This window comes from Pinus tabuliformis, chromosome 4_1, assembly GCF_031772625.1.
Source record: "Pinus tabuliformis cultivar Carrire ecotype Pingquan chromosome 4_1, CPIR1, whole genome shotgun sequence".
Classification (NCBI taxonomy): Eukaryota; Viridiplantae; Streptophyta; class Pinopsida; order Pinales; family Pinaceae; genus Pinus; species Pinus tabuliformis.
The window spans coordinates 668,761,154-668,773,785 of NC_142303.1; the positions used below are offsets into that span (position 1 = coordinate 668,761,154).

The following is a 12,632-nucleotide window of genomic DNA, read 5'->3' on the forward strand; positions in this document are numbered from 1 at the left end:
ACCAAAAATTAAATGATCTTATCTAATGTTTACCTTTGAATTTATTTATTTATTTTTGCATTCTGATTGGTTAGAGTCTTATTCTGTAATGATAATATGTACTTCGACAAATTAATGGCAATGTACAAAAATCTTAATATAACTATGCTTTGATTGTGCATGTGGTTGTGATGACGTTTGGTAACCTCTTATTTTGTAATTGACTACAAAAATCTGACATACTTCTTCTAGGCAATTAAAGCCCATGGTACTTATTGTCGGAGAATCTTTTTTTTTTTTTTAAACTGACAGCATCACTATTTCATCCCTGTACAATCGATAGATAAAGTTGATGTACTCTGCGATAACACCCGACAGCTCTGGTTAACTGCCCACTGCGTCTTGGTGTGGCCATACACCTGACGTGGATGCCATGTCCTCTTGAAAGAAAATAAATAATATATTTCTAGCGCTCCAGGAAAAAAAAAGTCGCTTTAGTCACCCCTCCCAAAAATAATACTAATTTGTCGGTTGCTTCCATGCTAACTTATCCTCTCTTTATTTAATGCTTTCCGACTTCCACAATATCTTTCTGGCAGTTGCTTCCATGCTAACTTATCCTCTCTTTATTTAATGCTTTTCGACTTCCACAATATCTTACCGCTAAAGTAACTTTGTGGCTATTTATATTGTAAATCTCTATATTGTGTATAATTTCGCCAAATATTCCAATCCCATACCACGTCTTTTCACAATTTCCAAGTGTTTGTTGTTTTTATTTTCCGCCTTTACTATGAGAAGTAACTTAATTTAATTTTATCCACTTTAATTGGTACGTGGAATTTTGACAGTGATATTATTATTATTCCCTGCAGCAGCAGGGTAATATTCAAGAAATATTGATGTTGACATTAATTTTAAATTTACCAAAAATTAAATGATCTTATCTAATGTTTACCTTTGAAAAAATTATAATTTTTTTTTCTATTTTTTTTTTAATTTATTTTTTCTACATTCTGATTGGTTAGAGCCTTATTATGTAATGATAATATGTACTTTGACAAATTAATAATAGTGTACAAAAAATCTTAATATAACTATGCTTTGATTGTGCATGTGGTTGTGATGACGTGTAAAATAAAATTAAGAAACAAACCATTGCTTTTTCCTACAATTGCAATGAGGGTTGGCCTTTCACATAAACAAAATATAAAATATTAGATTAGACACAAAGATAATCATTAATTTACAACTTGCTTTGTGTAAATTGTATGAAAACTTTGTAGTTGCAATTTAGTAGTGGAGCATTAAAGGGAGTCCTGAAAAATAGTACGATATAAATAATATATAAGCGACAGTGACATGAGTTGGGAAAGTGGCCGAAGTTACGGCTCTGCATGTACCATGTAAAATAATTTTTTAATATAAAAGAAAGATTTTTTAAAAATTTGATGGTACAGTGTAATAAAAGGTTTATACAAATTATTATAATTAGATTACAGATGTCATTTTTATATTTTTTTAAAATTAATGTTTTATATATTATTTTTTATTTATGACAAATAGAAATAAACTCCATAAAATCTGTCTTTTTAATATTCTAGATCAATCAGAGAATAAAGTTTTTGAATTTCAAATATTTTATAAATAATTATAGTTTTAAAACAAAATATTTTAAAAGTAGGTATAATAGTGCAACTTTTGTTTTACATGGATTTGTACTTTAAATTCCATTTATTGCGGGTGGTATGAAAACACGAAGGATAATAATGGAAGAATGTGTAAGATTAATGTGAAGTAAAATTAAATTAAATTATATTTTTATTGTATTCACTAGCTATTGGGAATAACTTATATTAGCAAGAAATAAAACGTTGTATAGGCTATGTTCTTGTGAAGTAAAGTGAAAGAATTAATGGCTGAAGTGATCTAGCTTTTTAATAAATATCAAATAATTTATATTAGCAAGAAATAAAATGTTGTATATGGCTATGTTCTTGTGAAGTAAAGTGAAGGAATTAATGGCTAAAGTGATCTAGCTTTTTAATAAATATCAAATATCATAAATTTGGTTAGATAGGGAAGTCACGATAAAATCTTTTATATTGGTGATGTTACAAATGGTTTCAACAATTTTTCAAACCAACAATACAAGTTTCTTTAAATGGTGGATTTGGTGAATTTTGTCTATTGTCAAGTAGAGGTTTTCAACTAAAACTAAAAGTAAGAAGGTGCAATGGGTTTAAGTGTCTCCCCAAATTCATGTTAAATATTTTGGAAATTATTTTTTTCACTGAAAATTTTAATATGCCCTATATTTTTAGTTTTTGTTGTATTAAATTATTTTGTATATTTGAATCTTTATTTAATTGTTTTACATTTTAAATTTTATATTAAATTTCAATTTCTAGAATGATACAATTATAAAATTGTCATATATACTATCAAATAACATTTTTTTTTTTGTTTTTTTTTTTTTTGTTTTGAATTTAGACTAATTCTATTGAGTAAAATATAGTACAATCAAGAGAAACAAGAGACCGACAGACCGGAAATGATGAAACCATCAACCTCGGTCCCGGAGAAAAAGAGATTCAATCTCGGAGCTACATCAAATAACTTGAGAGCAAAGACTGACTAACTGACTTTTACCCCACAGGGGCAGAAACTTCAACACAATGTTTTTTCCCTTTCTTTTTATTGACTTTTGTCCAGCCATCATGGGGAGTATGAGCTAAAACAACTTGAAGACTGGAATTCTCTATCTTCGGGATCTCCTTTTCTGATTCAGAGGAGGAAGTCTCATGGGCGCGTTTCTGGGAGATTGCTGTGACAGAGGTGTGCCCCTGAGTGTCTGTGGACGGATCCATCGGCTGAGGCGCCTGGTCCGGTTCTGAATCGCTTTCCTCATCCTCCGAGCTTGGGGAGTCAGAGCTCCCTGCTGGCGGTGGAGAACAGGGGGTCCAACGCTTGGGTTTGGATTTTGTAAAGTTGCCTTTTTTCGTTCTTGCAGTCAGCGATGGGCAGGAGTTCTGCAGGTGCCCTGTTAGGTGACAGTGACAACATCGGAAGGCAGTGTTTTCGTAATCTAGGATCTGGGTCCAAACAATGTCATTGATCTTGAGATTGATTTGCTCTGGCAGTCCCTTGCTTAAATCTAGCTCCACACATATTCTAGCATATGTATAGAGACCTTGCTGTTCCCTCCAGTAATCTCCCATTAAAAAGCTGCCCAAGGTGTTGCCTATTTGCTTGTATACTGGTGAGTGCCACAGGTGTACTGGAAAATTTGGAAGTCTGATACAGACCGGGGCTTTAGTGATGACTGCAGAAGCTGGGTCAAAATCTGGGAACCATGGAGTTAAGAAGAGTCCTGTTGAACCCATGAACCAAGGGCCTTCTTCTAAGACCTTTTCGTAGTGCTTGGGATTGTCGAACAGAACTATAAAATATCCCTTTGCACATAAATAAACCTTGCAGTGGTGAGTCCAGTTGTCATTGATCCAGTCATAAAGATCCTTTGAGCGAGGCCAGAGCCCATTGAATCTGCAGATGATGGCCCTTTCAGTGAATTTTTGAATGTCGTCTGCAAGGTCAGAGTGGGAGATCTCAACAGAGGGAACCTCCTCCAACTTGTCAACCAAAAAAGGCTTGGGTTTGGGAGGTTCAGGGGAAATGGGTATCTTAGAGCGGACTGCAGCTTTGTAGGAGTATGGAGGAGCAGAAGAGGATTGACCTGCAGCTCCACCTCTCAAGCGAAAGGAAAACACTAAAGAGCTATTGTTTTTTATGCTGTAAAAAGAGAGAGGAAGAGGATCATCGAGTTGTTTACCTTGGAAAATAAGTCTCTGTAGGGCTGAGGGGATCCCAAGTCGGTGTTCCAGATTTTCTTTGAGGTTCTGCACCAGATCTGATGGGTATACCCATTGCAGAATGGTCTTGCCAGAGATCTGTGCGATTTGAACCTGAAAAGGGGCAGAGGAATTTTCAAGAGATTTCTGGAGCAGCACAGGGCCTGAGTCTTTTGGGTCTCCCATCTTTTGACGCAAAGGAGGCAGAAGGGGAGAGAAAATCTTCTGCCTAAGGTAGCTTTCGCTCCAACTCAGATCCGCTGCAAAGGGAAGGGCAACAGATCTGTAGAGAGGCCATTGATCAGTGGAGGGGCCTGAGCTGCCATGGTTATGCGCGCCTGTGCACACCGCATGGAGGTTCGCAGCTTTCTTCGGCTTAACATTCACATGGAGCTTCATTTCGGGTTCGCCCTTCTCCTCGTTGTTTTTCCCAGGAAAGCCGAGTCGATCTGCTGAGGAGAGTCGGAAAGGGAGCATGGGAGCGAATGGAAAGACCCTAAATCGAGCTTCCCTTTCAGCGGCATGGCCGCGCAGAGGCCAAGCGGCGGCCGAGGACAAGGAGGCGACGGCGGCGGCAGCTTCGCAGCTAGGGTTCGGCTTCGGCTCCGATTCTCCGCTCAATGCCTGCTTATCAGGTATTAGGGAATGCTCCGGCCTTCTGTTCTGGATTCGAACTTCCCTTTCATCGGCAGAGAGCCGAGGCCAAGCGGCGGCCAAGGGCATTGAGGCGACGGCGGCTATAGGGTTCATCTTTGGCGCTCCTTTACTATCAAATAACTTATTACATCATATAAAATAACAAATTACATCATATAAAAAATAAACTATCAAATAATAAATAATACATATCATTTTGAGAAATATAGAAATTATAAAAAATGTAATAATTAGCTAAATTATTATTTTATAGTACTTAGATCACATAACTTTTAATCTATTGGTTCTTGAAATACACTTTGAAATATCCATTTTTCACGGGGAAAGATTTCAATCATATTTATTTTCAAAGTCTTTGATATAATGGTTAGTTAAATTATAATTTTATATTGTTTAAATGACATTTTTAATATCAGTTTTGCCAAATACTTTATTCATTTTGAAATGTCATAAGATAATTAATGCAAATGTAATTTTTTTATATTTTTTACAATACATTGGAATCTAGTTATGTAAGTCATGGTCAAATTGTCACTAGTGAATTTTGTCTAAAATCAAATAAAAATTAATTAAAATATCTTTAAATTATTATGCATTCAAAAACACATTATTAAAAAAATATATGTCATGATTTTGTTAAAAATTATATCACCTAAAATTAATAAAATAATTGTGTCTTTATTAAATAAAACATTATAATGTCAATATTTTCTTAATTTATTAGTTCGTTTATTGAGTTTAGTAAAAATCTCTACTTGAGTGTTTGTTTCACTTGTGTAGAACATATACTTTTTGTTCTTATATATATATTCACTTGTGTAGAACATATACTTTTTGTTCGTATATATATATTCACTTGTGTAGAATATATACTTTTTGTTCGTATATATATATATATATATATATTTGTGATGTTTATCTTGAGCATATTCATATGCATTCCAACAAATGTAATATTGTGTAAAAATAGAATTTAATGAAAAGTTATATATATGTATATGTTAGTAGTTTTAGGTAGCATATTTCCAACGCAAGATAACAATATTTTTTTCACTACTTTTGGTAGAAACATTTTCTGGTTTGGAAGTATGGTTCTAGAATTTTGGTTTCAATGTTCGATATCAATATTTTTTTTACCACTTTTGGTAGAAACAATTTTTTTCAAAGTATATTTCTAGAATTTTGGTTTCAACGTTCAAGTACTAAGTCTCAGGTCTACTAAAAACACTTTATTCATTCATTCATGTATGCATTATTTGTTTCTTACTCTAATTTAAAGATACTTAAAATAAGCAAGAATATCTACAGAGTAGCCCTTGTTCAAATACAATAATTAGTTCATACATTTCAAAATTCAATAATTGAACTAAGCTGTAGAGAAACACTAACTATACAACCTTATTTAATTCATAAATCTTAAATACACTTTATCATTAATTTAAATAATATAAAACCATAAACATAAATAATCAAACAACCCAAACAATCACTAAGTGGAGCCAGAAATAAATTAAAACAATAACAACATACAAACCTAATTTTCCACCCCTTCGCACATACCTTACCCCAAATAGTAAATAGGTTTTTATAACTCTGCGGTTGAGTAAGAGCCACCCATTTGACTAAGGAGGATTTTATATTCCAAAGGAGAGTTGTTATAAGCTATATAAAGATAAAATGCGATTTTTAAATTACTTAAGCCTGCTTCAACGAAGGTGAGGCATTTCTCGAGACTTCAAAAGCCAGGAGCCATTGTTTTGTGCTCATCATCATCAGCTGCTGCAAGTTCCCGATCTACCGAGAGGTATGTGATATTTCATAGTTTTGTGGTTGTTCTCTTTTAATCATTCTAAATATTATGGCAACTTCGATTTCAGTTTTAGGGTTTCTTTTTTATTTTTTAACCGCTTTTTAGAATATTTTATGGTTTTGTAATCCTCTCCTTTTGTCATTCCTGCATATCTTTGTTGTCGATTTAGTCGTCTGGTAGATGTTTGCACTAAGATTTATTATAAGTTGGAGATTCTTTACACCAGGGAGGTTGGTTAAGCTCTTTTCTTTTGAGATCTTTTGTTTTCAACGCTCACCCATGTGTTAGGCGTTTTTATTCGATCGGCGCTAGTATTTTTTTAAGGGTATTTGTTGGCATTTTTTTCCGGTTTTGACGTTGTATAAGGTGTAAGAAATTGTTCCTCTTCATTCTTTCGTTGTTCTGCGTTTATTTTCTGTCAATTCCATCCTTTGTACTAGTTGTTTTGAATTCGACCATTGAAACCCTTTTAGGGTTTCTTGGGCTCTTTAAAACCCTTGCTCTTACAAGGTTCGGTCGGTCACAGACGCGTTTTTTCTAAAATGGTTTTGGGTTTGTGTTGGTTTGATTAGGTCCTTGAGAATAAAGGAAAGGGTGTTAACTTTTTTCAGAGGACTTGCAACATTTGATCGGCTTTCAAGACCAGCTCTGATATCCAACTAGCGTGCTTGGACCTCTGACACCCAAGGATTGGAAGGTTCCTGGGATACTTTTGAGTATCGAAGGTTCCCTGGGACGTAACGGGGATTGGAAGGTCCCTGGGATACTTTTGAGTATCGAAGGTTCCCTGGGACGTGTCGGGGATTGGACGTTTCTGCATTCAGAATAAGGTAAGGACGCTGAACCAAACTAACCCTAGGCGATTGTTTTGTGGACATTTTAATTCTGAAAACAAAAGCCAGATAGGGTTTTTGTTGGGGGAAATTAATGCTAATAAATGTTTGTTGGAATTTGAAAATTTCATCAAGGTTGAAGTTGTTTTAAACTGTTTACTTTCATTTTATTATGAAATTTTTTGGTAAAATTACGATGAATGCAATATTTCTATCTCTGCTAGTTAGTCTTGTACTCGACTATGTTTTGGTCTATTGGGTAGTCAGTGGTACACATTTTGGTACGTCATGAGTTTACTTTTAAGGAATTATCTGTCGGATACATATTACAGGCTTCAATGCTAATGATACAAGGACTACCTATTGTTGGGGAGTTGAGCATGTGGCTCCAGGGAACAATTTGTGTTTCTTCATGCAGTTATGTTTGGGGCAGTGATCCTTAATGGTGTAGTTTGAATGAAAGATTCTTTAAGTAATGTCTTTGAACCTGGCATATTCTTTGTGATACAAAGCTGCTTTTGTTTTGTACAGCTTGCAAGCCATAGCTGTAAGTGCACGACAGAATGTTTGTTGCATTTAGGGTGTTTATGAGAAAACATGGCTTTATGATCTGTATGACGATGGACATGCGACTCCGCAGAATTTGGTTTGCATATCACATTGATGTGAAATCTCAGCAGATAACATTATTGGCATGATTTCACAAATGTCATAAAATGTAGAGGAATGCATATCACCTTTCCAGTTTGATGGTGCGTATGTTTGTAAACATTAGATAAGGGCATGCCTATGGGAGTATGTCATGGATATTGTCACGACGCTAGAGGGGGTTATAGATAATAAAATCTAATCTACTTTCAGGGTATGGAACCATTAAAGGTCAAGCGAGTTGCTGTTCAGAAGGGTATATAGGGTACTTATTGCATGATGGGAATATTTATGTCATAGAAGGTATCCCTTGGGAGCATATAGATGCATAAAATATTTTACGGGCTGAACATTTTTTCCTTGTTGGTATGGGGTTTGAGCAAACTAAGATGTCGCCAACTCTAATAAAACCAAGGATGATAGTGGGCAAAAAATAGGCTCATAGTTCTGACATGAAAAGGGAGAATTGATATCCATTGGACTTCTAGATTTAGTTTAGCTATCACAAAAATAGCTAGTTATACAATGTTTGTAATGTTATCGTATTTCTTTTACTTTACATGCCTTTTATTTAGTTTTCTTTTGGATCCCTTAGTAATGTTACTTCGCCATTTTTTAATCTTTGAGGTGTTATCTGTATATAACCATTAATGTCTGCATCATTCATTCTGCTGGCATATTATATTTATTTCAATATATTTGCTAGATGTAGAAAAGAACAGGGATGGAAGAGCTAACATGGTTTGTTTCTTCTGTGAGATGCACTTCCTTGCATCATTTCACAAAAATGCAGGAGTTCAAGTGTTTTGCAACAAGAACGCTGCAGGGAAATGGACAGCAAGAAGTTCATGCAACTTGTGGAGGAAAAGAAGAAAAAGGCTCTTCAGAAAAAGGAAGCTCCATTGAAATGGGAGCAGAGGCTTGAGGCTGCAGTAAAGGCCAGAGAAGATGCAGAGGCAATGGCAAGAGAAGAGAAGAGGTTGAAGCTCAAACAAAAGAAGAGAAGCTCTTCAGATTCAAGTGATGAGAGTGATAGAGAAAAAAAGTTCGAGAAGAAAACTCATAGTAAATACCAAAAAAGGGGTCATTCGGTATCCCCTGGTGATGATGAAGAAGCACGAGTGAGAAGAGTAGAAAAAAGATCCCACAACAAACGGCACAAGAAGAGAAGTTCATGTTCAAGTGATGAAAATGAAGATAATAGAAGAGCTGACCGTTCTCATAAACGACACAGGAAAGTGAACAGTGATTCTGGATCTGGATCTGAAGATGAGCAAGAAAAGAAATCAGGAAAGAGGGCCCATAGGAGACATAAAAGGAAGGATTCAGACTCAGATTCAAGTGATGATAGTGACAATGACCATGCCAAGCGAATGGATAAGAGGGTAAGCAGAAAGCAAACAGGAACTTCACCTGATTCTGATTCAGGAAGTGACTCTGAGGAAGGGTTTAGAAAAAGGAGGCACCACAAAAAGTATAAGCATAGACACTCCAAGAAGCATAGAAGAGATGATTCTGATAGTGATACTGACATGGAAATATCTCCAAGTGATGAGGAGAGATCAAGATTGAAGAGGAAACACCATAGAAGGCATAGACGCGATTGGTCTGATTCTGAGATATCTGGGCCTGAGGGATCTTACAGTGATGATGATTGTCCAGGAAGATCAAAGAAGAAACACCACAAAAGGCACAAGAGGGATCGGTTTGATTCTGAGATATCTGAGTCAGAAAGACCTTACAGTGGTGATGATTGTCCAGCAAAACCAAAGAAGAAGCACCACAGAAGGCACAAGCGGGATAGGTCTACTTCTGCAAAGCTTGCAACATCAGGTTCTGAAGGAGATAAAGAGAATGTCAAGCGGGACCATCATGCTTTGGAACCCTCTGAGGGAGACTCCAGTGGTCATGATTATTCTGATGATGGAAGGGGCAAGACTAAGAAGCACAAGAGGTCTCATGACCACCACCACCACTCACACCACCACCACCACCACCATCGCCACCATTACAATGATGCAAATGGGAAGGCAAAGCATTCCTCTTCTCCAATGCCTCCTATTGAAGTGGGCGGAAGTCAACAACAGGAAGAAAACATTAACTCTGATCACATGGAAGGCTGATTTGCTCAACTCTTGACAACCTTGGATGTTTATTTGGTGAATGATTTATTTGAAAGACGGTATTTTTGTTGAATATTCGGTTGAGACTCTAATCAGTGTCATCTTTTTTTGGTCATATGATGAACTCAAAGTGCTATTATTTTTCCTATCACCAAAAATATTGGAAGCTATATTGCTCTAATAACATTGTGATCACCTTCTGGTCATAAATTGAAGTCCTGCAATTATTTTTTCCTATTGCCCAAGTATTTTGTTGAGACTTAACAGTGTGATCAATTTTTGGTCATATGAAGTTAAATGTCGGAACCAATAGCCTTTTTATGTCATTTTGGATAGTTTTTCGTTTTGTATTGGCAGTTCATTTATAGCTTAACGTAAGAGCAGTTCATTTGGTGAGGAGTCTTTTATTTTCTGTGATCATTATTACAATTTTGCTTATTTTTATTCTTTGGCAAATAAAAAGCTGAAACAAACTGGAGGAATAAGGGTCTTGACAACTTTATTGACGTGTCCATTGTCAAATAAAAGGGTGAAATAAACCTGAGGAGCAAGGGGCTTTACAACTTTATCTGACGTGTCTGTCTTTATCCCTGCTCTTTATGAGTTTATCAGACGTTTCCATTTTCTCCCCTGGTCTAGATGAGTTTATCAGACGTGTCTTTCTTATTCCCTGGGCCATCTGTCATACTTGCAAGAAGTGAGCAATCCTGTTTCCTGTTAATTATTTAGATGCGGATATTTTATGTTATTGTATCAGATCTCTCATTAGATGTTCTCAACTATTCTAATTTCTTATTTACAGCTTGATACAAGAGTTGGTCGAAAGTTTTTCTAACTGCTCAGCACATAAATCTGTAGAAAAGATGGTCAACATGTTTCTCATTATCCAAAGGAAATATTTATATTGTTAGTTGTGTTGCCTTACTGTTTATCGTTTAAGGTTCATTTTTAACTAACCACTTACTTCCTGCTGTTGTTTAATTATACTTTGACATCCTCACTTGTTTCCTTTTTGTGTTGATTATATATTTAAGTCAATGATCAAGTTCTCTGTTCCCTAAGGTGCAGACCTCACTAACTTTAAACAGCTGTCTTAAAAACATGATATCAAGAAATTGCTATTTGCACGAACGAGATGATTAGTTTGTTGCTGATTCCGGACTAGGTTGGTTATTATATTCAAGTATATTTTTAATTACAGTTCGATTTGTTCTTAATTTTTACTTCAAAATACGCTTGAAGCATTTTATTTCTTCACTTGAAGGACTTGATTTCTTTGTTAGGGTGAACCGGCGTTTTAATTCGGATTGTTCACTTTTGTTTAAAACAATAACCACAAAACTGCATAGACATTCCTTGTAAGCATATTGCAACAAATGTTTGTTTGCAATCCTCTTGACATGCAACTTACATGAAAAATGAGAGGATGTTTTTTCCTTAATGCGTTTATTGGGCACATGTACATTTATTGTGGTGACTTTTACTATTATTTGGATCTATTGGTCCAGCCAAGTACTATTAGCCCAGAGGGTCCCAAAATGCTGTGGGTTCCCAGGTTATAAGAACTTTTCCTTTCTAGGGCAGGAAACTGACCCTTTGTAAGGAGTTAAGGAGTTCTCTTGCGGAAAGGAAATGCTTCCTCAGCCCAAGTTAAAAAGAACTTTTCCTCTGTGGGGCAGGAAACTGACTCCCTTTTTAAAGGAGTTTCTCGCCCAAAGCAAATGCTCCCTCCGTGTTCTGAAGTTTCTTGGGATGTGGAAACTTAAGGAGGGTTTCCTGGCCAAAGTTTTCTCAAGGGGGTCCCCTAGTAGCGGGAATGAATTTTCTGAACGCCCAGGTTGTAAGAACTTTTCCTTTGTGGAACATGGAACTGACCATTTCTTAAAGGAGTTTCTTCCCAAAGGGAAAAGGAAATGTTTTCTCCGTGTTCCAAAGTTTCTTGGGATGTGGGAACTTGAAGAAATGTTTCATAGCCAAAGTTTCCTCAAGGGGTCCCCTAGTGGCGGGAATGAATTTTCTGCAATTGGGTGTCAAACTATAGAATTACAGAGTTCTTGGGAAAAAGAATTTGCAACTACGCTTAGAACTATATCTGCATTTCTTACATGTGCCATAGTTTCTTGTGATATGAGAATATGAAGTGGTCTCCTCTCAATGTGAATGAATGTGTAATTATGCTTGAAATTATATAACATTATCTGTACTTGGCATGTGAGAATTAGAAGGGATCTCCGGGTGTGCAGCTCTGATAGAAATTATATGCGTTTCCTATATGTTCAAAGAGCACTGGGATGTGAGAGTTTGTGGAGGGTGGATGTGAGAATTTTAATGGTTTTGTAAATTAATGGTTCTAAATCATATTTTTATAGCTATAATTAGATTCTATGATTGATTTGAATAAATTTATCAATATGATTGGAATATTTTATAAAACTTCAATTATTTTTTTTATATTTGATTACAAATGGTTAGATTGCAAGAAAAATATAGGAATTAGGAATTTTTGAAAATGCTAAATATTATGATTTGAATATTTTATAAAACTTCAATTATTTTTTTAATATTTGATTACAAATGGGTAGATCTCTTAATATATTTTTTTATAGATCTAATCATTAAAAAAATGTAAATGAACGTAATTTTATATAGATCTAATCATTTCTAAATGAAATTGTAAAAATAAAAAAATTTAAAATGAGAATTTTATTAATTAATTTGGCCTAAAACTCTG

At 35.3% G+C, this 12,632-nt stretch overlaps 1 protein-coding gene across 3 annotated transcripts; it reads left to right on the top strand.

The window, feature by feature from the left end:
• Positions 1–6,138: 6,138 nt before the first annotated feature.
• Positions 6,139–10,146, top strand: LOC149177879 (FAM133-like protein). Of its 3 annotated transcripts, none has more exons than XM_089420226.1 (3): positions 6,139–6,291; positions 6,870–7,127; positions 8,538–10,146. In XM_089420226.1, the coding sequence occupies exon 3, from the start codon at positions 8,609–8,611 to the stop codon at positions 9,899–9,901; it is 1,293 nt and encodes a 430-aa protein (XP_089276352.1). In that variant the 5' UTR covers positions 6,139–6,291; positions 6,870–7,127; positions 8,538–8,608; the 3' UTR covers positions 9,902–10,146. The 3 variants fall into 3 exon arrangements, with proteins under 3 accessions (XP_089276352.1, XP_089276353.1, XP_089276354.1); XM_089420227.1 differs by having other exon boundaries at positions 8,572–10,146; XM_089420228.1 differs by having other exon boundaries at positions 6,142–6,291; positions 6,909–7,127.
• Positions 10,147–12,632: the final 2,486 nt, after the last annotated feature.

What these genes read in the sequence shown, in the direction of transcription:
- LOC149177879 (XM_089420226.1), top strand. Translation starts at nt 8,609, where the DNA reads ATGGACAGCAAGAAGTTCATGCAACTTGTGGAGGAAAAGAAGAAAAAG.